The following is a 27489-nucleotide window of genomic DNA, read 5'->3' as shown; positions in this document are numbered from 1 at the left end:
AGTCAGACATTTTGATTTTATCACACAAATTTTGATTATTTTTCACCATTTGGGGACGCTGTATTTGATCAAACTCCTACAGATTTTATCATATCGACCTCAGACTTGGTTAGGATACTCTCAAGGTCTCTTGATTAAAAGTTATTCAAATATTTTGTTCATGTCGAAGGGTGTGGGTGTGTCCAATATGCAGATATAATCATAAACTGTCGCTCAGTGTCAGCTGCCATTGGCTCAAGCCCCTGCAGCCCTCAAAGGATAAGCAATATAATTATATGGAGAGTATGTATAATTTATGATTTCCTGCTGTCAGGGCAAATTTAAATTCTCAATGTTACATGTTTTGATATTTTGACTTAATAGTGTGAGTGTTATATTTGTACAAAAAAACAAACAACAACAACCCCCCCCCCCGGCAAAAAAAAGAAGAAAATAATATAAATTGGAAGGTCCAAAATCTGCTCTGCCGAACAATGGATCCTCTTCCTTATATTTAACTATAGACACTAAAATGGTATTTCCCACATCATATCTGTTTTGACTTATTAGTCTGAGTATCTTACATGTAACAAGGAAGTTGTTGTAACTCCCGCATGCACTGTCCAATCCGCCCCAAACACATGTTTGCTAACTGTTGTTGGGACTCACTAATGATTGTGAGTACTGATGGCTGTTGGAAAGAAGCTGTCTCTCAGCCTGGTGGTTCTGGTCTTGGCAGCTCTACGCCGCCTGCCAGAGGGCAAGAGTTCAAAAAACTGATGACCCTCACAGTTGTTTTTCCTGAGGAGCCTCAGAAAGTGCAGTCTCTGTTGAGCTTTCTTGATAGTCGCAGTGGTGTTAGCTGTCCAGGAGAGGTAAGTGTGCACCCTCTTCACACAATCTGTTTTCTCTGCTTTCTCTGTCAATCTCCGCTTTCTTCTGAAGTCCAGTATTAGTTATTTTGTCATAATTAAATTTTGTCATTATTAAATTTCATTTAAGTATGTGCAAATAGTTCAAATATTATTTGACAGGTATAATGAGCTGAGCATCCACCCTGCATTTGAAAATCTCATCGCAGAGCAATTTTGTGTAAATGTCTGAAATGCCTAAAAAGACAGAAAATAATTCGTCTCCAGAAATCTCCTGATGAAGCGTATTCATGCCTCACGCAGACTTTAACTCCACCCCCCGCACTGTCATCTCTCACACACAGCGACTACAGCACGGCACGAGGCGACGCCATCATGTCCCCGCGGCAGATCCCCGCGCACTCCCTGCGTCTCTTCCCGCCGCTGCTTCTGCTGTTGGCAGCGGAACACCAGTGTCTCGCGGTCCGTCCGTTGCTCGTGTTCCTTATCGACGGTTTCCGCTATGACTACATGGATGACCTGCACACGCTGACCGGATTCCGCGAGCTCGTGAGCAGTGGGGTGAAGGTGGACTATATGACGCCGGACTTCCCGAGTTTATCATATCCTAACTACTACTCATTAATGACAGGTAATCATTCAATCAGTCAGTCATTCAATCATCATCATCAGTACGTTTGTCACCAGCCAGCTCAGAAAAAGTTTTCTGTGTGTAGGGTTGTGGTCCCTCTATTTTTTTGTTTCTCTCTCTCTCTCTCTCTCTCTCTCTTGATTCATTGATGTTTGCAGTTTGCTTTTTCCCAATCCATCATGAGGTTTCCCAGGTTACCAATTCAGATTGTTCATGTAAAAATCCTGTCACAAACCTATGTTGATATGTATCCTTGGACACAAGTGTGCAGAAATCCAGGAGTTTTAAAAGTGGTTATACAGCGTATACCTGCGTATCACGTATACCACAATCCTGGTCTAACTGAAATGATGGGGTGAGATTTCTGACACAGACATAAGGTGCTGGTTGTATGTTTCTATGTGTGTTATGATACACACTGTCAGTGACCCTAACAAGATGTTAGGGAAATTACAGACGTGATCACCTACCACTTAGCCAAAGATATGGCCTGTCCTATATCTGGCACTATTCTATTTTACACCTCCTCATGTATTGGGGAAATGAGTGCAAAAATATATTGAAAAATTTGTGAGAGAGAATTGTGATCTCAATTGTAAATAAAAAATCACAGGTACACTGCCTGTTAAATCTTTTGCAACACCCCCTTTTCTTACAGTTTTTATTTAAGTTTCAGCAGCTCCTGTCCAGAAAACCATAAATGGTACAGAAGTCAGTGCAGCGGTGCAGCAGTTACTAGGTAACAGCTGGAAAATTGAGGATCCTTGTTAGGCCCAAGTCAAAGGTTTATCACACAAAGTAGTTGGTCTGGAATCCAATGTATGCAGTAACCATTCTTACCTAACAAATGACTCAGATAATTGTGAACTGGGTCTGGTCCAGCCTAGACTGGAGAGACCCTCTGACTGCATCACTTGAGTGAACACAGACAATGTCTGCCAGTTGTTGACACAGCTGTGCCTTTGTGCAGTGAAGTCCTGTGAGCTTATAAGGCAGAGGAACATTCTGTCTTCTCACAGACAGAACACAACACAGACTGCTGGAGAGAAGTTGTATGTCTCCTCATTCAGTGGTGAAAACTGACTAATATGTACGCACAGTCAACCATCAGGTCTGTGCTCAACCATGGAGATCTCTTTTATCCTTATGCTGCTCACTCCACCTTAAAACAACTTGAAGCAGTTTATTATTGTGCTTTGTGTCTCATTACAGGAGGTAAAGATTGTATTAGTCACTCTCACAGCTCAGACACACACTGCACTCAAATGTACAAATGTAATGGAGAGGAGTCAACAGGAGGCAGTGGTCGGTAACAGGCAAGAAACAAGGCAAAAAGCGAAGTCCAGAAACATGTAGGAAGCTGGAACACTACACACTGGCAGGGTGCAGGTGGAAATGGATCAGTACATATACTGGAGAGTTAATGAGGGATGGAGAACAGCTGAACAGATGGGTTTGGGGGAATCAGGTGACTGCAGGGCAGGTAGACATGGCAGGGTCTTACATGACAAGATAGTTAAGCTGTGTCTTAAATCGAATTCTGGTATAGGTGTATTCACATGACAGGTATGGAAACACGCAGTGCACTGTAAGAAGCAGGACGGTGATTCAGAACAGAAAAAATATGAGGTAATGTAATATAATTCATGCTGATGGCGTCATATGGAACAGGAGGCACACACAAGAAAATAAACATTCATTTTTAAATCAAGTGAGGAAAGCAGCTGAAGGATATTTTGGCGCCAGTCGTGGTCACATGTTGCAGTTGTCACTTCCAGTTGGTCCAAAATGGTTGTGTTTGATTTGAGACAACACTACTGTGTCTAAATTCACAGTGAGTATACTGTGTACACAGTGTACTACATGTAAGTGTACTAACTGAAATACACTATATTGCCAAAAGTATTCCCTTGTCTGCCTTCACACGCATATGAACTTGAGTGACATCCCATTCTTAACCCACAGGGTTTAATATGATGTTGGCCCACCCTTTGCAGCTATAACAGCTTCACCCTTGGTCAAAAATGCTGAAGCATTAAGAGTTCCTTTCACTGGAACTAAGGGGCCGAGCCCAACCACTGAAAAACAACCCCACACCATAATCCCCCCTCCACCAAACTTAACACTTGGCACAATACAGTCAGACAAGTACCGTTCTCCTGGCAACCGCCAAATCCAGACTCGTCCATCGGATTGCCAGACAGAGAAGCGTGACTCCTCACTCCAGAGAACACGTTTCCACTGCTCTAGAGTCCAGTGGCAGCGTGCTTTACACCATTGCATCCAACGCTTTGCATTGCACTTGGTGATGTAAGGCTTGGATGCAGCTGCTCAGCCATGGAAACCCATTCCATGAAGCTCTCTACGTACTGTTCTTGAGCTAATCTGAAGGCACTTCGTGGCTGAGTTCCTGTCGCTCCCAGTGCTTCCACTTTCTTATAATACCACTTACAGTTGACTGTGGAATATTTAGTAGCGAGGAAATTTCACAACTGGACTTATTGCACGGGTGGCATTGTATCATAGTACCATGCTGGAATTCACTGAGCTCCTGAGAATGGCCCATTCTTTCACAAATGTTTGTAAAAGCAGTCTGCATGCCTAGGTGCTTGATTTTATACACCTGTGGCCATGGAATTGATTGGAACACCTGAATTTCAATGATTTGGATGGGTGAGTGAATACTTTTGGCAATATAGTGTATCTGATTTGAGACACAGCAACAGTGAATCGTGGCAGAGTGAGCAGAGAATAACTGAGGATGAATCACTGTGAAAAATTAGACTGGTCCTCAAGAACAAGAAGAGAGATACATCCAGTAATTTCATTTGTAGAGGTCTTCTGCCAAGCTGCTTTAGTATGTCACAACACATTTAGCTGACAACATGCATGTTAGTGTGTAGTTGTGGTCAGCAATGTATGAGTCTAATGATAAAGAGGAGCTGATGTAGCACTGACATGGCTGCACTGTATACCATGAACTGTATGTAAGTGTATGATCTTAAAATATTAATGCTTAATGAAAAGTCTCATGATAACGTGATGATATTAGGCTTAGCTTATTAACGTTACACAGGTGCTAACAGCTAAAATGGCACTGATTGTGTTGGATGATACTGTCTTCCCTGTGACCAATCATGCAGAATGCTGACAAGGCATAATTATTATTGAGCATGTCGTCAGTGGCTGGATTCAGACCAGCAGCTTCCTTCACCCACACTGTGCCCCTGTGAATCAGACATGGAGGCACAACAGAAAAAAACATTTTCACTCATCCTATGTGAAGACTTCCTGTTTACTTGTAAAGCTAGGGAAACCCAGGACTCCAGTTCCACAGTTCAGTTCACCACAAGCCAAGAGAAGATAAAGTTCTCATATGACACATGTCGGGTTGGTGTTGTTTGTGTTGTACTTATCAAATCTGGTTCCAATATTGACTCTGCTCATCAAATCTGAATTCCTTTGAACCCATATTGAATACAATTAGCTGTTTTGGGAAGTCATTTAAGTCATGAGTAACTTAAACTCTCAGGGTTTTATTTTTGTGGCCGTTCCCTGACAAAATCATTCTGACTAATTCTAATTTTCTGATTTTGTCTATAGTGTAAATAAACAATTTTAATTAAACTGTCTCTAACCACTAGATGTGTTTAAATTGATATACAAAAATTAGTATGTGATTCTAGCAGGAACATCAGTGTATCAGTGTATCACTGTACACACCTCTCCACGAATCAGACTGGTCTGTTAGAACAGGCAGAATAGGTGTTAATGCAGTGGGTCAGGACCTCCTGTCAGTCCCTCTGTTGGCATGAGTTGAGTCATTTGTTTGGCTCCACCATGATTTGACTCAGCTGTTTCAGAGTAATGAGGTTCCTCCACACCCTCTGACCTGCTGTATATTCTACTTCATCCTGGCCTTTAGGAGGTAGAACAGGAGCCAAGTAGCATTTGGAGACATCCACACAGAACTACCACTGTGAGCCCCCCAGACTGTGTGTTCTGAGTCACCTATGTCAACAGCTTCAATGCTGCTAAAACTGATCAGTAACTTTCAGTGAACCTCAGCTCAGTGCAGACTGTACTGGGCGGGAAGTTGGTAAACTAACTTCAGCCTGTAGTTTGACTGCTTGCTCTCTTCTGACTGTGACTGACGGCACTATCAGTCTCTACTGGTTAAACATCTCAGAATGTTTAAGTTACTTCATGACAACATGGCAAAATATAACACATAACTGTAGCAACTTAAAGATGGAGGATGGTGACTTTTGGAGATTTTCACTGGTTGGTGGCTACGTGTGTGTGTGTGTGTGTGTGTGTGTGTGTGTGTGTGTGTGTGTGAGAGAGAGAGAGAGATGTATGTCTGTGTGCTGCAGTCTAATCCCTAAAAACAACAGGCCATCCTGGCCAACGGGATGTGAGTTTTGGAGCCTGCCTCCTGATGATGTGCTGATGTATGTGTTTTGATGGAGCACATTCTCCTTTTGAAAGGATCACTAGCTGGAGACACTCACATGCACACATACGCAGGTCAACTTAATTGACAGTCAACTCCTCTTATCCTCATGCCAGCCTGTCCTGCTCGTTGCTGACTGTCTTTTGCTTTATCCTGATTTTATTTGATTTGCACTGGAACCAGCAGTGTGTCAGTCTGTCTGTGGCTCTCAGCTCCAAACCTGCTGTTTTTTTTTAAAAACACCTCACAAATACACAGAGTTCCAAAGTCAAAACCTACTCTTTTATTCTACTATATAGGCCGCTGTTCAGCTAAAATCCTGATGTTATAACCATGGTGTTGTCTGACAGAATCGCCAGACACATGAGTTAAAGACGACAGCAATGCTATGATTTCAGCTGTGTTCATGATCAGTCATAGAGAAATTTAGATGCTCATTCACAAAGAAAACTACAGTGAGTGTGTTCAATGAAGGAACAGTTAAGCAACAGTATGGCTCACTATTAATGGAGTGTCATGGCACAGAGGGATAAGCTCTATGAGGCTGCAGATACTCAGACTCTGTTGTTTTCTGTTGTCAGGCCGTCACTGTGATGTTCATCACATGACTGGAAACTACATGTGGGATGAAGCCTCCAAGAAGGAGTTTCTGATTGGGACCAATCCTGATAGCCGTTTGCCTCTTTGGTGGGATGGATCAGAGCCATTATGGGTCACCCTGCAGAAGCTTGGGAAGAAGGTTTTCATGTACTACTGGCCTGGTGAGCACAAAGATTACTAACCTGAACACTCAAATTAAGCTATCTGCATGTGTAAGTGGCAGTTTACAAACTACAAATGCAACCTCCATCTAGCTGTTTACTCACACTACATACTCATATTTTCGTGTTTCAGTCGATTTTCTCTTCTTTAATGTGTGAAACTGGACTGGATTGTGTATTGCGTTTTGAGTGCTGCCAAAACGTGGGTCACCTACACTCAGTGCTGTCCCTGAACACATCCTGTATAGTTCTGAAGAAAACTCTCAAGTCCTTAATTCAAAGTTTGCTGTAATGGTGGTGATTTATTAGTATTCTAGAATACGGTGAGTCTGCTGACACACAGAGCATGTCTGAGATAGCAAACTGACCCAGAGTGAAGGGCAGGGGGACAGGTATACTGTGGGTACAGGGCTGTGATCAAACACTATGTAAATGTGGGGTGTACAGTGGTATAGGATAGGATCACAGAAGGAATGGGTATTTACATTTGCAGATCTAACAGTGACACAGACAAGACTTTTTGATGATTCAGCAGGGGCAGGAAGGGCCCCCAGACTCAGGAGAGGGCAGGTAAGGCCCCCAGACTTGTCAACTTGTCATTGTAAGGTGTGGCAGAATCAACACTGGAAGGTGTGAGGAACAGCAGGATAAGTAAAGGGCCTTGCTCTTAAACATACCATTGCCAGTAGTAGTAGTTTCATACATTATTTAATTATGAGGTCCTTACTAACCAGGAAGTGTAGTTTCTTTCTGTAGACACAGACTCTCTCTGCTCTGCATTATGTTATCCCATCCAGGCTTCATCAGTTCTACCTACTGCTGCAGATCCAGAATGATAATGTGCTAGTGTGTGCTTTGCTTTGTGTTTCTAGACAGCTTGTTTGAAAGATCAGTGAAGGAAACACATACATATACAACCAGTGAGAAAGGATTCAAAATGTGTAGGTGGTGGTTTTACATAAATACCAAAAGTCTGTGTTTCTACAAGAAAAAGTTCATACCCTCTGCTCTGTTTAATTCACGGCCAGCTGGATGCCCCTTTTCAGTTCTTTCTGGGCCATGCTATAAGCCTATCACCTGACCTGTAGGCAGCATCCTGGGCTCTAAGCAGGGACCTCACTGTGCCATCCATCCACGGTTTCTGATTTGGAAAAATTCTGATGGTCTTTGTGAGTAGAACAGCATCAGTGCAGAACTGTACATAGGACAGGACAGATGACGTATATCCCTCGAGATCTGTGCCCTCTTTGAACACACACCCAGTCTGTGTGCTCAAAACTCTAGTGAGCCCTGCCACAGACTTGGCTGCCAGGACAAGAAAAGAAGGTATAAACCTTGTTTACCTTCTGTTATCATGGGAAACGTGAGATCTCTCCCCGTGAAGATGGAAGAGCTTACGGCGCTAACCAGGCTGCAGAGGGAGTACCGGGAGTGTAGCCTCATGTGCTTCACTGAATCATGGCTGAATGAAGTCACTTCGGACTTGCATGTTTTACTGGACGGATTTCAGCTCATGAGAGCGGACAGGAAAGCCAAGGAGAGCAGTAAGAAGAGAGGAGGGGGCATTGTGATGTTTGTTTGTGAACGACAGATGGTTCAACCCAGGTCACATCAGGGTAAAGGAGCAGTTCTGAAACAGGGACATTGAGCTAGCAGTTAGCATGCGGCCATACTACATCCTGAGGGAGTTCTCGCATGTTATAGCTATAACTGCGTACATCAAGGATGCATACAGCTCTCCACACCTCCCTCCACTGGGCCGATCTGACCACATGCATCTGATCCCTGCCTACATACCCATGGTAAACAAACAACCACCTACCAAAAGGTATGTGAGGAGATGGACTGAGGAGGCCAGTATGGCTCTGAGGGACTGCTTTGACACCACGGATTGGGAGGTGCTGTGTGGTCCACATGGGGAGGACATTGATAGTCTGACAACCTGCATCACGGACTACATAAACTTCTGCGTGGAGAACACTGTGCCTACAAAGCTAGTCAGATGTGCCGGCTCTGTCCTGGACTGCTCTCTGGGCTCGATTGAGGAGGTGGGTGAGAGAAGGATGTTGACCAAGCTGACATCTATCATGGACAACCCCTCCCACCCCCTGCATAAGACTTTGGGAGACCTGAATAGCTCCTTCAGTACCAGACTGCTGCATCCACAGTGCAAGAAGGAGTGCTGCCGCAGATCATTTATCCCAACAGCCATCAGACTGTACAACACCAGACTGAGGGGCGGCTGTGGCTCAGGAGGTAGAGCAGGTCACCCACTAATCAGAAGGTCAGCAGTTCGATCCCTGGCTCCTCCAGTCCATGCCGAAGTATCCTTGGGCAAGATACTGAACCCCACGTTGCCCCCGATGTTTGCAACATCGGTGTGTGAATGTGCTAGAGCGCTTTGTAATAGTGCAAGCGCTGTGTGAATTTATAGTCCATTTACTGACCCAACAATAAAGCTGCACTCTGGACTCCACTTTCTGGTCACTTTATTTGCACATACTTTCATCTACCTCAATGATTATCACCATTTTCCTATATTACAAACGGCACATTTCACAACTGCACATTTCTGTTTATTACAGAAACTTTTTAATGCTGATTGCTGCACTTTAATTTTTTTTACCCATCTGTGCCTTTTTTATATTATATTTTTATTTTTTATTTTTCTATTTTTATCACTCTTGTTTCTTGCTGCTGTGACATGTAAATTTCCCACAAGTGGGATTAAATAAAGTCTTAATCTTATACATGTTTGCTGCAGCTCAGCAATAAATGACAAACATAACATCTTGTTAATCTTTAACTATTTTTTTTGCTTATTTTTGTATTTCAAATGTTAAATTTTAACGTCACCCTCATTTTAAATGTTTCTCTGTAAAACACTTTGAATTGCCTTGTGTCTGAATGGTGCTATATAAGTAAACTTGCCTGTCCTTACTATCTCAGGCGCTTACTTGATCTGATCTGATCGTCATCGGCAGTAATAAAACTGAGTTCACTCATATCTGTTAACTGTGGGTAAAGATTAACAGTTACAGTCTAATTAAATATCTCTACATTGGTCTGATGTTGGTTTAAAGGTCCAGTTCTTGTCCTACTCTTGGCCATGAACTCAGTGTTGTGATGTGCAACACGTGGACAAGCTCCATGGCTATAACTGCACAGCTGTAGTTGAATCTGACCCTTCAAACCCCCTTGATGATGTTTGAAACTGACTCCAACCTGAAGTGAAATGTGCAGAGCATACCTGTATCCTTTGCTCTGCTTCACTTGAAACACAAGCTAAATATAGAATAGACAACAGCTAATAACAGCTCTAATCAAATGATATTTAAACTTATTGAACTTGGTGGACTGTGATGGTAAATACTGTATACACACCCCAGCTCTCTGTGCTGATATGCTGGAATTAATACAGACATGATTTGGCTGGTGCTGTAGCAGTTATTTAGCAGTTGTTTTTTTTATCCTGTAAACTGTGGTTACAGCTCAAAAGAAATACAGAGCAGACCAAATCTTGACTTTGCTTAGAATTCTCCCATTTCCTCATTCTTCCCTCCATCATTTCTCTTCTGCACACTTTCATTTCTGTTGTTAGAGATGTTTTATTGGATAAAAGCTGGTCATAAATTTGAAACGCTGTTCTTTTTTGATCCATTTATTGACTGATATTCCCTATGCCCAGTGTCCACAGGATTTGAGATAATCCACCAGCATTCTAGATCTATGATCGCTTGATTGCATTTTAATACAATGCTCGTTCTCATTGACATATTTATGTGTCTTTGTCAGAGAAGTGAATGAGATTGCAGTGATGGCTGCCCATAAATACTTGACCAGCAGTCATTACTAGGTTGTTGAGCTACAGATAAAATCATTATTTCATGATCACAACATTAAATAATGTATACAAAATGAATCAAAATATGAGACTGTCTTCCTGAGCCAAGGTCACTGCCTTATCTTCTGTAGCTACACTTTTTAAGCAGTCATCTACGTAAAAGTTACACAGGACTGTTTGAACAGCTTTGGGGGACACTGAGGCGGTTTATTCTCTGTGACGTCCAGTTCTTTTCTTATAGGCCCATTTACGACCCAGCCAATGGCAGTCTTCACTGCATAAGGTCCTCCATCTTTACTGTTGATGATGCGCCATGGCTCCATTGCTTTTGGACAGTTTGCTCCAATGAGTAAGCCTACATCTGCTTCTATTTGTGGCAAGCGTACTTCTTTGAGATAAGACCGCTTCTCTATATCTGCTGGCTTTGGTATGTTGCCAGTGTGAACAGGTATGTTGCTGTGAGTGTACACCTTGGGTAACTGAATATACTCACTGTTTTCCAATCCACACACTTCCAGGTCTGTTATCACATAACTGTTCATGAGTTTCTGTTCTTCATGTTTGTTTTGACCCATGGTGCTGAGAGAGAGACAGCACACATTCAGGCTCTCTGGCCCCCATGAGGCCACAGGATTCTTGAGAGATAGAAACTTGAGCACATGATACTTCTTCTTTGTGAGCACCATAAGCATTCTCAGATGAAACAGAACTTTCTTTGTTTCCATGACCACTGTCACCTTTGTCAGATGAGATGGAAACTTCCCCTTTTGCTGTGTGTAGAATGTCTGGGTGCTTTAATGTACATTCTTTACACTCAATTCTTCTTCTGCAGAATTTGCTGAGATGGCCAGGAGTTAGGCATCCAAAACACAGGCCCTTTAACTTCAAGAACTCCATGCGTTCTTTGTGTGGCTTTATTTGTATTTGGTTGCATGTAGCTAGGGTGTGAGATTGCTGGCAATACAAACATGGCTTCTCAAAGGCAATCCCTGTTTTGTTTGAGTTTGCTGGTTTCACATACATTCCTGGAGGCTGTTGGTTTTCAGCTGAAACGTTTGTGGCAAAACTGCTTCCACGGATCTCTCTCTTTGTAGGATGCCTTTCTTTGTGCTCAGTTTTTCCAGTTGTGACTGAGCGGCTGTCTGGTATATTACCAAAGAGGGGATCGAGCATTATTTTGGCTTGACGGTCTATGTAACTCACCAAATCAGCAAACCTTGCTCTTCTGCCTCTTCGTTCTTCTATATCAAAGGCTTCAGCACGCCAGCGTTCTTTCATTTTGTAGGGTAGTTTAGATACCACTGTTCGTAGGTTGGTAGGATTATCCATTTCCAAGAAGTGTACGTCCTCCATAGAGTTGCGACATCCAACCAAAAACATGGCATAAGCACTCAATGCCTTTCCGTCATCTGACTTGATCTGCGGCTATTTTTATGCCTTATCAATGTATGCACTGGCGATCTGTAGTTCATCCCCATAGTGTTTATGAAGAAGACACTTCGCTTCATAGTAGCCTTTGCTGGGTGGCATGTGAGCACAACTGTGGACTAACTCTTGGGGTTCACCGGCTGTGGACTGTTCCAAAAAATACAATCTGTCTTGATCATTGTCTGTCTTTTGTTCTATTGAATGCTCAAATGCTCTGTTAAAGGATTTGTATTGCAGTGCATCGCCTCTGAAGACAGGAATATCCTTCACAGGTATCTGAGATTGCTTCTGTTGCTTAACTAGCAGCTCAGTAATTACATTTGGATTTTACATGACCTTTAATATGTCCTCATCTCTGTTGGTTGGTGCATTATAGCTCAAATCTTGTGAAACCACATTATGCAGCGTTTGTGGTGGTCCATGAACGTTCATGCTGCTTGGTTGAAGAGTAAAGCTGGTTCTTTCTTGCTTCACGTTCCCTTCACGTTGTGCTAGTTTGCGGCCACTCAAACCATCTTCTGAGTTCTCATATTCTTTGAGCACCTTTATTCTTGCACTGCTTTCAGCTAATGCGGTCTCCAACTCAAGTTCTTCCTTTGCAACTTTAAGTCTGGTCATTTCAAGCTCGAGCTGCTGCCTTTTCTTCTGTGCAGCCACCTGTTCGAGCAGTGCTGCATGTTCAGCTTCTTGTCTAACACGTGTCGATGACACTCATGTTGAGGCCGACGTGCAACTAACTTGAGATCCACATGGGCGGGTGTGCCAAACATCGACATCAACCTGAGAAACACTATCACTTGTTTTAACAGTCTCTTGGGGGTCAACATTCTCTTCATTCTCTCTTTGCAGTACAGATTCATGTACATCTGCAATCCATTTTTTAGTTTCTTTCATAAATTTTGTGATGGATGCCATTTTGGGTTCGAACCATTTTTCCTGATCATATATTTTTTCATCTTCAGCCAAAATATTTACAACTTCATTATTAAGGCGACTAAACTTGTGTAGATTAAGTGCAAAATCATTTTCCATCACTTCTTTCACTCTTTCTAAATTTTGAGCATCACTCCTCATTGTCTCCACATCCCTTATTTTACTTGTCAGAACTCCAAAGCTGTGTTTCCTCAGTGCAATATGCCTTTGTAATTTCTCCTGTAGTGCTTTCTCTGTCAGCTTGCGTGACCTTCCCTGTTGCTCTGTCTCCTCGAGGCATCTTGGCTCCCTTTCATTAGCCATCTTATATTGCAGAGTAAAGGCTCAAGTAGTATGCAAAAGTTTAAGAGTACTTTGCTTCAAAGTCACTTTTCTTCATAAAAACAAGTGCAATACAACTTCTCAAAATAATGCCAAACTCCACGTTATTTGACTCAAGGCTTGCTACAGTTCACACGGAGAAATCCATACGCTTGCATTTTTGCATTCATCCTTTAATTTCGGCTCGAGCTCTGTAATTATCCACTTTATCTCGTCTTAATGCACTTGGATATCATGAGGGTCTGACACTACCTTGTCCTGGAGAATATTTCAAACAATAGTTTGTTTCTGCATCAGCATCCTTGGGTGAGCTCTCTATCTTCTGTGCAGCAGGCTCAGCTCTCTCTCACGCACCGATGCTCCAGCTCCGCTATTCCGCTCGTTAAGCTAATCTTTTGACTAAATGTAATGGAACTCGTTTTGCTCTTCTTTCTTTACTGTACCACTTCTAGAGCCAGTCGAGAAAACATTCCTTTTCCATGCAAGCGACGAGACATGACAACTTCCTTTGTCTTTTAAAATGTTTACTTAAAAACAACAAAGTAAATTATAAAGTCTGACGCACGGTCAAAAGACTGTGTTGCTTCCACCATGTTGTGACTCTCAAAAACAAAACTTAAGGTGAAGTCAGTTACCATAGTTACCACTATATGGTGACATCACATCATAGAGTTTATAACATAGAAACATTTTTAACCTTTTATACTAATTTTACTAATTGTGTATTTTAAACTAACATACTCTAAGTCTTACATGAATTACAATGAAATTATTATCATTCATTTTAACTGTTTTTTAAACTTAAATTATTATTATTTAACTGGCCCTTATTGGCCCTTACAATTAGACTGTATTGGCTTCTGTCAGCATGTAAATAAACCCACTCACTGTTTTAATCACACCCTTGACCTTGTTTTGGCCTATGGTATTGATATCAAACATGTAATAGTCTTCCCACAGAATCCCCTTTTATCAGACCATTTTTTAAACTTTTGAACTACACATTGTTGAATTATGTATCAACAGGCAAAAACGTCCTAACTAGTAATCTAGTTGCAGTCTAGTGCAGTAGCTAAATTCAAGGAAATGATTCCCTCTATTCCCTTTTATCTCAATTTAGCAGAAGCTACTCCCTCCCAACTTGATCACCTTGTAGACAGTGTTGCAGGCTCACTACGTTCAACTTTAGACTCCATTGCCCCCCTAAAAAAAGAAAACAATAAAACAAAAGAGGCTAGCTCCATGGTTCAACTCTCAAACCCGTACACTAAAACAAATATCACATAGACTTGAAAGAATATGGCATAACACCAAACAGGAGGAATCCCGCTTAGCCTGGCAAGATAGTCTTAAAAGATATAAGAAGGCCCTTTGTAATGCCAGAGCTGCCTATTACTGCATCATTAATAGAGGAAAATAAAAACAACCCCAGGTTTCTTTTCAGCACTGTAGCCAGGCTGACAGAGAGTCACAGCTCTATCGATCCACGTATTCCTATAACCCTCAGCAGTGATGATTTTATGATACTTTTTAATGATAAAATATTTACTATTAGAGACAAAATTCATTACATCCTGCCTTCAACCAGCACTGATTTATGTCAAAACACAGGATCTGTAGAATCAGCTGTGAAATCTGACCTAGACTGTTATTCTCCCATCCACCTCCACCAGCTCACTTCAGTTATTTCCTGCTGCTTAAGGAAGCTCTGCCCTTAATTTACAACTCTGTACTGGATATGTTAAATCTGTCTTTATTAACAGGCTATGTGCCGCAGTCATATAAAGTAGCTGTAATCAGTCCTCTTCTTAAAAAAGCCCACTCATATTCCCCACATATTAGCCAACTACAGACCTATATCTAAGCTTGCCTTTCTTTCTAAGATCCTGGAGAAAGCAGTTGCAAAACAGTTGTATGACTTTCTACAAGATAATAGTATTATACTTGGTCCCGAACACCTCAGAAGCATTTTCTAATGACGTAGTTACATTAGATGGCATTGCCCTGGCCTCTAGCTCCACTGTAAAGACTCTTGGAGTTATCTTTGACCAGGATATGTCCTTTTAGCTCACACATAAATCAAACTTCTGGGACTGCCTTCTTTTACCTGTGTAATATCGCCAAAATTAGACATTTTCTGTCTCAAAAGGATGCAGAAAACTAGTCCATGCATTTGTTACTTCCGGGCTGGACTATTGTAATTCATTATTATCAGGCTGCCCCAACAAGTCTCTAAAGACTCTGCAGTTGATTCAAAATGCTGCTGCGCGATTGCTGACAGGAACTAGAAAAAGAGATCATATTTCTCCTCTCTACATTGACTCCCAGTCAAATCCAGAATAGAATTTAAAATCCTCCTCCTCACCTACTAAGCCCTTAATGGTCAGGAACCATCACCTCACAGATCTCATAGTCCCCTACAATCCCACTAGGACTCTGCGCTCCCAGAATGCTGGTTTAATGGTGGTTCCCAGAGTTTCCAAGAGTAAAATGGGATGTAGAGCCTTCAGCTAATAGGCTCCTCTACTGTGGAACCTTCTCACCAAGAGGCAGACACCCTCTGCACTTTTAAGAGTAGGCTTAAAACTTTCCTTTTTGATAAAGCTTATAGTTAGGGATGGCTCAGGCTTGACCCATCCCTTAGTTATGCTGCAATAGGGTTAGAATGTCAGGAGATTTCCCATGATGCACTGAGCATCTCTCTCTCTCTCTCTGTCTCTCTCTCTCCATTAGTATGGATTCATATCCCATAAATACATGTTACTAACTAAATATCTTCCCTTTCCTGTAGTATTGTGCTCTTCCGTCTCTCTCTCTTCTTCTGTCTCTTTCTGCAGGTATTTCTGCCTCTGGAGCTGTAGAGTCTGATCTGTGATGACACGCATCCTGCTGCTCTTACAACTCTGCTCAACACCTGCTGTTAATAATAATAATTAATAATTAGAAATTACCAGTACTACTTCTAGTATTATTGCTACTTTTTCAATTACAACTTTAATTATCACTACTATCATTACTACTACTGTATTATTGTTATCATTTTACAATTTTTTTTTTACATGGAATCCATGTTATGCTATGTTCTTCTGCTGCTATTCTCTGACATTATCCTGGAAGATACACTGAGAAACTCAGGAATTCATTTGGTGGTGAGCTGTCCAGACCTAGAGGCCACAAAGACCCAGATCATGATGCTCCCACCACCCTGCTCCACCTCTGTGATGGTGTTTCCATGTTGGTTAGCAGAATCCTTTTTACATCAGACGTAGAGCTGCATGTTCTTCACCAACAGTTCAACCTCAGCTTCATCAGTCACAGAACATTTTCCCAGTAGTTTGGTAAATGGACTGCATTTACATAGTGCTTTTCTAGTTGTATTGAGCACTCAAAGCCCTTCACACTACAGGCCACATTCACCCTTTCACACAGTCTGGGCTTCAATATCTTGGCCAAAGATACATCGGGACGTGGACTGGAGGAACCAGGGATCGAACCACTGGCCTTCTGGTTAATGGGTGATCCCCTCTACCTCCTAAGACACAGCGGCCCGGTGGTGTTGGTGTAGAGTCAGGCTGCCCTTTGATAAACTTCAGGAGCAGTGATGAATCTCTAAATTCTTTGAGATGCCTCTATAACTCTTTCAGCTTCATGTTAATCAGCGGTTCTTCATCCTGAGTCTCTGAGATCTTGTCTGTGAGGCCTGGTTCACATCAACAGATTCTTTTTGCGGAGAACAAACTCTGTCTGTCTGAGTGTTCCAGCTCCAGTCTGTTTGTTAACTCCTGACTATTAGCTTCTGTTGGTGTTATTAGCCGAGGGTTTAGATTTTGTTTGGTCATTATTGTATCTCAGATGAAGATCTGGCCATATTTTCAGACAAATTTAGACATAAATACAGGTAATTCCAAAGGGGTCATCTATTATTTCTCGCCACTGTAACTTCAGTGTGCAAACTATCTACTATCTAACTATCTGAAGAACTGTTTGTAAATAATACAGTCATTTTGTGTGTGTGTTTGTGTGTGTTTTCAGGCTGCGAGGTAGAGATTCTCGGTGTCCGTCCATCTTTCTGTGAAGAATATGTTTACAACCCATCGGAGAAAAACCTCACAGACTCAATAGAGAATGCTCTCAGTGTCCTGAGGTAACAACACAATGACCTGCACCTGTCAAGTACCCTGGGATGGCCTTCGGTTTTTACTTTTAGCCATTATACGTAGAAGTAGTTTATTTGATTGCCATGAAAGTTAAAACAAATAAAGGCAGGCCTTTTATAACACTTTAAATAAAATCATAAAAAGTAGTAAAGTGGCAACAAGGTTGCCAGAAAGAAGATGTTAAAATAGAGTAGAATACTGTAACATTCAAAAATAACAGATACGATTGGGCTACAAATACAGTAAACAGCAATTATTTTACACTAAGAGCTCTTCGCTCCCATATATATATACACGTAGATAGATAGATAGATAAATAATGATTTGTAGACATTCTTTGTGATGTAACAACAAATGAGTGCCAAAAAAATGTCTCATACAAAATAGTAGCCATGATGTACAAACAAATAATAACAAATAAATACAAATAATTTGATGGAGGCAAAGACTTATTCTCAGCTCTCACTAGTATTCAGGAAAGTAAGAAAAAAAAAGAAAAAAGAAAAAAAAGATTTTTTTTTCTTAGAATTGAGATCACAATTCTCTCACTGTTTTTTTCAATATTTTTTTGCACTCATTTACCCAATACAGGAGTGGTAGGTGATCACGTCTGTAATTTCCTTGTGCCTTGTTCTATGGTTCCCCCCTAAGTGGACCAGTCCTACTTTCTTTAGCTGCCTCACAGTTCACACACATAGCACTGCAGAACAGACTGTAAACTTTACAAAGAAAAATCAAAACCAAACTGCAAAAATAACTGTGGAGATATTTGATTAAATGGAGGGCAAAGTGACAGCGTGATGCAAGCAGTGTGACTCGACCTAACTCTCTCCACTTCAGTGTCAGGTGAATTCTACCTGCTGAGAGCTGCATGCCCGTCGCAAGAACGGACACATCTAAAGTGTAAACTACCAATTTTATGACTAGATACAACTGGTTGATGTCAGTAGGCTGACAAGAGAGATAACTGAGCTATGACCAAGATGCCAACTTTGTCTGCAGTGTTTCCGCTTCATACATTTCATTTTGGCGGCCCACTATGGGAACATTATTGCCACTGCTGCAATATTATAACGATAAAAAATATCTGCTTCAGCTGACAGGGAGAGAGAGAGAGAGAGAGAGAGAGAGAGAGAGAGAGAGAGAGAGAGAGAGAGAGAGAGAGAAAGAAGAGAAAATAGTAGAATGAACTACCTAGTTTTATTTTGGCACATGCACATTAGGGTGATTTTTACTGCCACCAGCCAGATTTTCTTCTTGATTCATTTTGACATTTTTATGTGTCCTAACTCACCCTCTGGCCTCACACTGTGATTAACTGCTGTCACTTCTTTGCTCACTCTGGGTTTTCCTATTGATTAATTTTGCCATTTTTATTTGTCTTAACTAGGGATGGGCATTTTAATTACTTTTTGAAGTCGACTAATTAAGCCAATTTAAGTCGATTAGTCGTGACATCATTGCTAACATGGGCCCAAACCAAAATAATAATATGTTCTCATGTCGAGTCATGTTTTTTGCACCGTAGTGTACAGATGCACTAACTTTACCTCCCAAACCCCACTCAGAGTAGCAGCATTGTTCTCAGCACCTGAAATGTTCCAGTCACTGTCGATGTAACAGCAGGTGACAGCAACCAAAAAAATCAGCTGTGAGAGCTGTCCATACATGCAAGTTGTTATTGCTACTTTTTTTCTTCCATCAGATTCTTTTTCTGTAGCTACATATCGTCTGAAATCATTTAAGTCACCAAAGCTATTTGTTATTTGTTCCTGTCGTTTGCTGTCACATGAGCATTTAGGTAGCTACGGTAAATCCACAGTGTTTTTTCCGTAACCGATGGCTGTCAACCCAATGGCCGGATATTAAAACGTTTTCACACTTTCTTAACGTTTCAAGTCACATCACCATCGCTTTATATAAAGTTATAACTCCAATCTTAAGCCAGATGAGGATTTTTGTCAGGACGTCTGGATCTTCAGTAATCAGACAAACAAGCTGAGCAAACAGCCCCCCTAAATGTCCCGTGTCTGCATTGCGGAGAAACATTGTTTCCTTTAATACAAAACTTATTCTGTCTTCAGTGCGTGTGTGTCTCTACGCAAATTGACAGATAGCGAACAAGCTCCAAGAGAAAGTCAGAAGCTGGAGTAAAATTGAATGGTCTTTACTGTTGTCTTCATTCACATGAACATTTTTTTGTAAAACTGAAATGGTACAGAAAAATATAGCATCAATTACTGAATTGTTACTCAAAAGTATAATATATTCACAGAGATAATAATGTAAATAGCTGTACATAACTTGTAAATAATGTAGATATTTGTAGTTCACTGTTAATTTAACATTAGCGACAGTTATATGCAAATAAAATACTGTAAACACTTATGTAACATATTAAAATGCACTACATTAACACCTGTACAACAACAGAAGTGACTATAATGTGAATATAACTCACAAGCGATCCTTTTCCTAGGCACAAACAGCGAGAGGAAATGATGATGACAGCTGAAGCAAGCTGACCGCATGGCATGCAGAAACTAATGCCTTTTTTGATCAAAGTCTCTATACTATGACCTGACAGTGTCATGTGATCTAATCCACCTATAAGAACAAAGGCTAGACCTAAATAAGAAAATGATGAATTACCCTAAAACGCCAATAGGGGGAGAAAAGACAAATACAGTCAAAACTCACATAGAACATGACAAAACTACTTTATTCAATGAGGCCTCCAAGTAAAAAACTCCTGAACAATGAACACTGAAGGAAACCTAACCTAAAAACAAGCTGAGCAACAACGTGAGCTAATGTTAGCAGCAGCTCAGTTAACAGCCCACAGGCCCTTTTTAAACAGATTTTGAACATGAAACTACTAAAATAATAACCCCTATGAAGATCATTAATTTTCTCATAATTATCTCCTCCCACCTCCACCCGATTAAAAATTAGTCAAATAAAAATTTGTCAATTCTTAAAAATAGATGTCGACTATGTTTAACATGTCAATTAATCGACTAATTGATTATTCATGCGCATCCCCAGTCCTAAACCTTGTTTTGATGCAGCAGGTGTCCCAGATGAAAACACAGCAGGATTGTTGTCATTTTGAAATGAGATCACATAGAGCTCTGAATCGAGATTGTGATTTTAATTCAATTATTTGTGCAGCCCTATATCAGTGCATCCACTGCATCACCTTATATTCAAAAACACATACAGGAAGATGATTACAGAGGGGTTATAACTTCACTCATGGTGCCAAATATACATTCTTCAGAACAGTAACTGTAAATGATCAAAAACACTGTAGAAAAAATGTAAAGAATCATAACGCAATTGACGTGCCAAATAACTGCTTAAACAGCTTTAATGATTTAAAACACGCTTGAGCTTAAACTTATGCCTACAACCACATTGTCTCAAAGCATGCTAGGAGTTCCACCCACCTTCTCCCTAACATGCTACAATATCATTTTGGATGATCACAAGATAAAAATGTCAACATTGAAATTGTAAAAGATGGCCATCAGCACATTTCCTCTAAAGGGGATCAGTCTTGCATCAAATAGTGAATTTCAGTGTCTGCATAATGTTACATGCATTTTCTGCTGTTTTCTGGAGGAGCCTGGTGTGATATGGCTATGATTAGTTTTGATGAATATTAAATTTCTTCAGATTACACTTCATCAGACTATATTGCTGACATGTGATAAGGTTTTGATTTGTCTTTAATTTGTAAGTACATATCTAGAGAGAGAAGATTAACATAAGGCTCAACAGCACTGCTCAACGAGTTATTCAAGGCAACATGTTCAACATATTATTTATAAGACCTGAAAGGTTTAGATGCAAGGTTTTCATATGACACTGACAATATGATTTCACAATAATGAAACTGTCATAATGGTTGCGCCAGATACCTTTAAGAGTGTGTGTGTGTGTGTGTGTGTGTGTGTGTGTGTGACTGTGTGTGTGTGTGTGTGTATGTGTGTGTGTAGGTTAGGCCAAGCAGACATGGCAGCTATATATTATGAGAAAATAGATGTGGAGGGCCATCACTTTGGTCCAGACTCTCATCAGGTCAGAACAGCTGTCCAACAACTGGATCTTGCCATGCAGACACTCAACAGCAAAATCAAAGTTAGTAATATCACTACTGTTGTTATTATAATTACAGCTACCTCTACTATTCATTTTCTGCCATTTTGTTTTCATCTGTTTCTGTTGCTTCTGATATTCCTGCAGGAGATGGACATGGTGAACCAGCTGAACATTGTGTTGTTTTCAGACCATGGTATGACAAAGATCCAGTGGATGGAGAAAGTCATAGAGCTGGACAAGTATCTCAACATGTCAGACATTGTCAAGATGATGGACAGAGGACCAGTAGTCAGTCTGTGGCCTAAAGATAACAAGTACCAAGAGGTTGGACCAAAATCTTCTTATGTCTCTGTGCTGGCGACAGCATTACGTTTTCATATTGTCCATCCATCCCATGCTCGTAATCGTGATATCTCAAGGAAATTTCTTAAAATTTGGCACAAATGCTCACTTGGACTCAATTTGGTGGTCAGAGGTCAAAGGTCATTGTGACCACACAAAACACATTTTTGACCATAACTCAAGAATTCACATGCTAATTATCTGCAACTGCACTGTTTGGTGGAGACATACAACAGCAAGGCAGTAATTTTAGTTCAGGAATAGTCATATAGGCCTCAGGAATGCTTAATCTGTATAATACCTCATCCTGTCTGTTATCTGAATCTGAATACCACAAAAGTTGTTACAGTTTTGGGTATCTTCAAGAGTAAAAGCACATGGATAAGGAACGCCACCTTCAGCTAAACCTCTCTGACTCAACTCTTATTCATCCTGGCCAATTAACCTCTCCATCGCAATATCAAAATCTCCTCTCCATCTCTCACCCCAACAAAGGTCACAAGGGTGTCATGTTTGATGACCAGATCTCCATCTCTGACGATGATGCATCTGGCTCCTGGTTGGGCCACTTCACCAGAGAAGAAGTTTCTTACAACATAAGAAAAATCAGGCCTTACCTGCCTCAGTACTCATTCCAGCTCTTAGTACAGGCCATGGTAACCTCTCACCTACTGCGGTGGCCTTCTGGTGGTCCTCCCTTCATGGACAGTGAAACCCTTACAGATGGTCCAGAACACAGTGGTGCGTTTGATCAGCCTGAAAGGTCACATGTCACTCTGCTGCTCATTGAACTCCACTGTCTACCCACGACCACCTAAATCTAATTCAAGTCTCAAATGTTGCCTACAGAGAGACCTCCGGGTCTGCACCATCTACTTGAACTCAGTCAAACAGATTCATGCTCCTTCTCAGCCACTTTGTTCCTCCAATGATCGTTGATTGGCATCACCATGCCTGCCCACAAGGTGCTCTTTGTTCAGACTGTTCTGGTTTGTGGTTACCCAGTGGTGGAACCAGCTCCCAAATGCTAAGAATCTCTTGGAGACTCATCTCTTCCCAGAGTACCTCCTCTCTTATTCATTACCTTTTTTTTGGGTTCAGAGTAGAATCTCTTTAGACACTAGTGACACCTGACTATGCCACTCGGAGGCCACTAAAGTTAATGTGGAGTCGGTGTGTAACTTTGCAAAGACAATGTTGGACATCATCGTTTTCTCTGGTCACTTGCCTAGTCTGACCAGTGATGACATGTATAACTGCATGTCATCACAGCCAATGGCTGTCAAGGTGATGTCTAGAAAATTATGTGGGCTCTGTAGATAAGTGGAAGAGCTTCTGGAGGAGACCTGGTCTGATTATGGGAGACAGCATTCATCCCACTTTAGATGGAGCATCTCTTGTATCTGGAAGTCTGACAGACTTTATTAGGAGGCCAAAGCCCTGACAATCCAGATATTTAATATTTATGTGGACATCAACAATGGCAGCCTTAGCTCAGTGTTTACCTCATTATTAGACTGTATTGGCTTCTCTCAATGTGTAAATAAACCCAGTCACTGTTTTAATCCTACCCTTCACCTTGTTGTGGCCTATGGTATTGATATTGAATATCTAATAGTCCTCCCACAGAATCCCCTCTTATCAGACGACATTTTAATTACTTTTGAATTCCTACACTACGTTTCAAAAGGTAAAAATACCTTTACAAGAAATCTTTCTGATAGTGTGGTAGCTAAATTCAAGGAAATGATTCGTTCTGCCCTAAATTGCCTATACTAGCTTTATTCCATCCCAACTTGATCTTCTTGTAGACAGCGTTGCAGACTCACTGCGTACAACTGTAGACTCCCCTAAGAAAGAAAGCAATAAAGCAAAAGAGGCTAGCTCCATGGTTTAACTCTCGAACCCATGTACTAAAACAAACAACATGAAAATTTGAAAGAATATGGCATACTACCAAACTGAAGGAATCCCGCTTAGCCTGGCAAGACAGTTTTAAAATGTATAAGAAGGCCCTCTGTATTGCCAGAGCTGTGTATTACTCATCATTAATAGAGGAAAATAAGAACAACCCCAGGTTTCTTTTCAGCACAGTAGCCAGGCTGAGAGTTCTATTGATCTACAGTTCGATTGATCCATGTATTCCTATAACTCTCAGTAGTGATGAGATTTCATGAGCTTCTTTAATAATAAAATTTTAACTGTTAGAGACAGAATTCACCACCTCCTACCCACAACCAGCTTTGAGTTAAGTTGAAACACAGGACCCCTAGAAACGGCTTCGACACCTAATCTAGACTGTTTCTTTCTCATCGACCTCCACCAGCTAACCTCAACTATTTCTTCTTCTAAACTTTCAACCTGTCTTTTAGACCCCATCCTAACTAGGCTGCTTAAGGAAGCTTTACCCTTAATTAGCAACTCTGTACTGGATATGATTAATCTGTCCTTACTAACAGGCTGTGTACCAAAGCCTTATAAAATAGCTGTAAGCAAACCTCTTTCCAAAAAGCCTACTCCCGATCCAGATATATTAGCTAACTATAGACCTGATATCCAACCTCCCCTTTCTTTCTAAGATCCTGGAAAAAGCAGTCACAAAACAGTTATGTGACTTTCTACAGGACAATAGTTTACTTACTGCACTAAACTGGTTTAAGTCCTATCTATCTCATAATATAAAATGCTGCTGTGCAATTACTAACTGGAACTAGAAAAAGAGAGCATATTTCTCCAGTGTTAGCTTCTCTACATTTGCTCCCAGTCAAATACAGAATAGAATTTAAAATCCTCCTCCTCACCTACAAAGCCCTTTGGTCAGACACCATCCTATCTTAAAGAGCTTATAGTTCCCTACAATCCCACTAAAACATTGCATTCCCAGAATACTGGTTTGCTGGTGGTTCCCAGAGTTTCCAGGAGTAGAATGGGAGGCAGAGCCTTTAGCTATCAGGCTCTTCTACTGTGGAACCTTCTCTCAGTTGAGCACTTGACATGTGAAGGGTCACATATTTCTTTAAGCATGAGTTACCAGTGCTTTAAAGCTATAGAGAGGTGCTTATTATTAACACACTGTGTGTATGTGTCTGTGTGTTATACCAGGTGTATGCTGCTCTGTCTCCAGTCCCTAACATGCGTGTCTATGGGAGACAGGAGATTCCTGAACGTTTTCATTACAGAGGAGGGAAGTTTGTCGCCCCTCTGACACTGCTGGCTGAGCCGGGATGGTTCATCGCTGAGGTAACAAGTAATATTTAGTTTGTTTCACCACATTAGGATGAAGTCTACCTATCTCACCTGCTGATTTTCTTATTCAGAGTAGCTGCATTTGAAGTGAATGCAGAGACATGACATGGTCAGATGAGTCCACATGAGCTGAAAATGTTTCTACTGAGGGAAAACATTGAGCTAATTCCAAAGTTCAGACTGTAAATGAAGAAATTTCATGACAAACTTATTTCAGCAGTTTCATTGAGATATTTGACAGTATCATTCAGTAGTATTTGACTTATCTATATCATTCACTGTCATTCTGGAGCTCTTTACTGTATCACATGGAAATAACTGCAGATTTTTAAATCACCATTTCAGTGATTTTGAGCACCTCAGGGGCCTCTTATCCACGTTGGCTGAGACTGCCTTCAGACATTTTGACCTCTAGCATGGACTGCTTTTTAATTTCTGTTTTGTTTATCACACCATACACATTTCTTCCACTATCCCACTGATCAACAGGTGGCAGTACCACACAGAGATATACAGCAGTCCATCAGCAAAGACAGGGAACATGGATGTGAACAATGCAGACTTTAAAATAATAATGTGGATAGAAAGATAGTCAACACATTTCTCAGAACTCAAGCATAGACACTATATTAACACTACAAGTTCTGTTGTGTGGTGGTAAAGAGAACTGCCCAGGGCATCTTCAGGCTCACAACTGGAGTTACAGATGTACAGATAGTTCTGTCTTGACCCTATCCTATCCCAGCTGTCATTGAGTGAGAGTATTGTATTCTATTGATCACCAGACCATCGCAGGACAAACAACCACTCTCATTTGCACCTAAAGGCAATTTAGAGTCACCAATTAACTTAATGCATGTCTTTGGACAGTGGGAGGAAGCTGGAGTACCCAGACAGAACCCACGCAGGCACAGACCCTGGAACCAGCAGCTGACAAAACAATCTCACCCCAAAGTTCATTTGTTACAGTTCAGTGTTCATCTGTATGACATGAGGACCGGCACTGTCACAGCCAATAAAAATCCTTCAGGCCTTACTGTATACTTGAATACTGTTAAATCTGCTGTGTGTGTGTGTGTGTGTGTGTGTGTGTGCTTATTCCCTCCAGAACAAAGAAAAACTCCCATACTGGAAAAATGAGTCTGGGGAGTCCTCAGCATGGCAGAATGGCTGGCATGGTTATGACAACGAATTCCTTGACATGAGAGGCTTTTTCGTGGCAACAGGACCTGGTAACAATCACATCATACCATACCATACCATCTGTTTTCCTGTTATCTGTCACTGTGTGTCTAAATCAGCTAATTATCTTTACTTAATTTCATCCAGACTTCAAGCGTAATGTTCGGGTGGCTCCAATTCGAGCGGTGGACATCTATAACTTGATGTGCTGGACATTGGGAGTGGAACCTTTGCCCAATAATGGGTCCTGGTCTCGGGTAGAGTACCTTCTGAATGGCTCTGATGATCCATGCCAGCCCATAACCCTCTGTACCTGCTGCTTGTTAGGAATACTGCTAGCACAATTGGCCTAAAACATTTAATAGTTCAGTGAGTACAGCATCTGACAGTAGAGAGAAATTATATTCTAGAAAGAGTTAGAACATTAAACCATTTAGAGGTTAATGCATCTGAAAGGAAGGGAAAAAAGCTCTTTCTTCAGCTTTTCTCATCTGATCAAAATGAAGTGGTACAGAACAGTTTGGTAGATTTAATACATGAATCAAAATCTTTCCACCTGTGCATTTTCACTGTTTTGGCTTTCTTTTGATAATCATTCAGTCATAGTAAAACATGAAATGTTATACAACATGTCAGCAGGACTCTCACTCTATTCCCCCTTTTAATTATTTCCAAGTGAAAAGTTTCTTTATAGGAAACTTTCTAGGAATTTATACAGAATTATTTTACAGACTAATAAAAGAATCGCTATGATTTCTGGGCATCTGTTAAAAAGCTCTTCTCTCTTGTCTTGACATTTCTGGATCAGATCTTGGAACAAAAAACATACAGAATCAAAACCTGCTTAGCCACATCAGACTCAGTCATTTTGGAAATCACAGAAGAGCATTTTTAAGCTGATAGACTTCATACAGTAAAGGATGCTGATTTTTCCTTCTTTTCATGTGTGTAACAACCAGAACTTGTATTACAGGGAACGATATAAGCTATACTTTTTTAATTGGTAAAGCACAAATATGTGTAGATGTAATGAAGCCCCAATTTTCCCAGATACTTTTCTTCCCTTTTTACTCTCGGGTTCTTTTAAAATGTTGTGTAAAGGTCTGTATGGTGTATGATTATAATTGGGGTCCTTGTTTTAATTTAGCTATTCATGACTTTATTTTGCATCTCTAAGACATGGTTTGTAATAAGTGCTTTATAAATAAATGTACCCTGATTTGGAAACAA

At 40.9% G+C, this 27489-nt stretch overlaps 1 protein-coding gene across 1 annotated transcript; it reads left to right on the top strand.

Annotated features, from left to right (window-relative positions):
- The first annotated feature begins 615 nt into the window (after positions 1 to 615).
- Positions 616 to 27489, top strand: enpp6 (ectonucleotide pyrophosphatase/phosphodiesterase 6). Its single transcript, XM_018664513.2, has 9 exons — positions 616 to 854; positions 1196 to 1482; positions 6520 to 6699; positions 17258 to 17369; positions 21387 to 21528; positions 21634 to 21813; positions 24934 to 25071; positions 26186 to 26309; positions 26407 to 27489. Exons 2-9 carry the CDS (start codon positions 1227 to 1229, stop codon positions 26610 to 26612), a joined length of 1338 nt encoding a protein of 445 aa, XP_018520029.1. The 5' UTR covers positions 616 to 854; positions 1196 to 1226; the 3' UTR covers positions 26613 to 27489.

The sequence above is a fragment of the Lates calcarifer genome, unplaced genomic scaffold, assembly GCF_001640805.2.
Source record: "Lates calcarifer isolate ASB-BC8 unplaced genomic scaffold, TLL_Latcal_v3 _unitig_5673_quiver_385, whole genome shotgun sequence".
In the NCBI taxonomy this organism is placed as follows: Eukaryota; Metazoa; Chordata; class Actinopteri; family Centropomidae; genus Lates; species Lates calcarifer.
The sequence above is the reverse complement of the archived record's forward strand: the minus strand, read 5'-3'. Positions and strand labels throughout refer to the sequence as shown.

Excerpts from the sequence above, each read along its gene's own strand:
- enpp6 (XM_018664513.2), top strand. The coding sequence starts at position 1,227 with ATGTCCCCGCGGCAGATCCCCGCGCACTCCCTGCGTCTCTTCCCGCCG. Across the intron at positions 21,814-24,933 it reads AAGATAACAAGTACCAAGAG|GTGTATGCTGCTCTGTCTCC; the intron begins GTTGGACCAAAA and ends GTGTTATACCAG. Across the intron at positions 25,072-26,185 it reads CGGGATGGTTCATCGCTGAG|AACAAAGAAAAACTCCCATA; the intron begins GTAACAAGTAAT and ends TATTCCCTCCAG.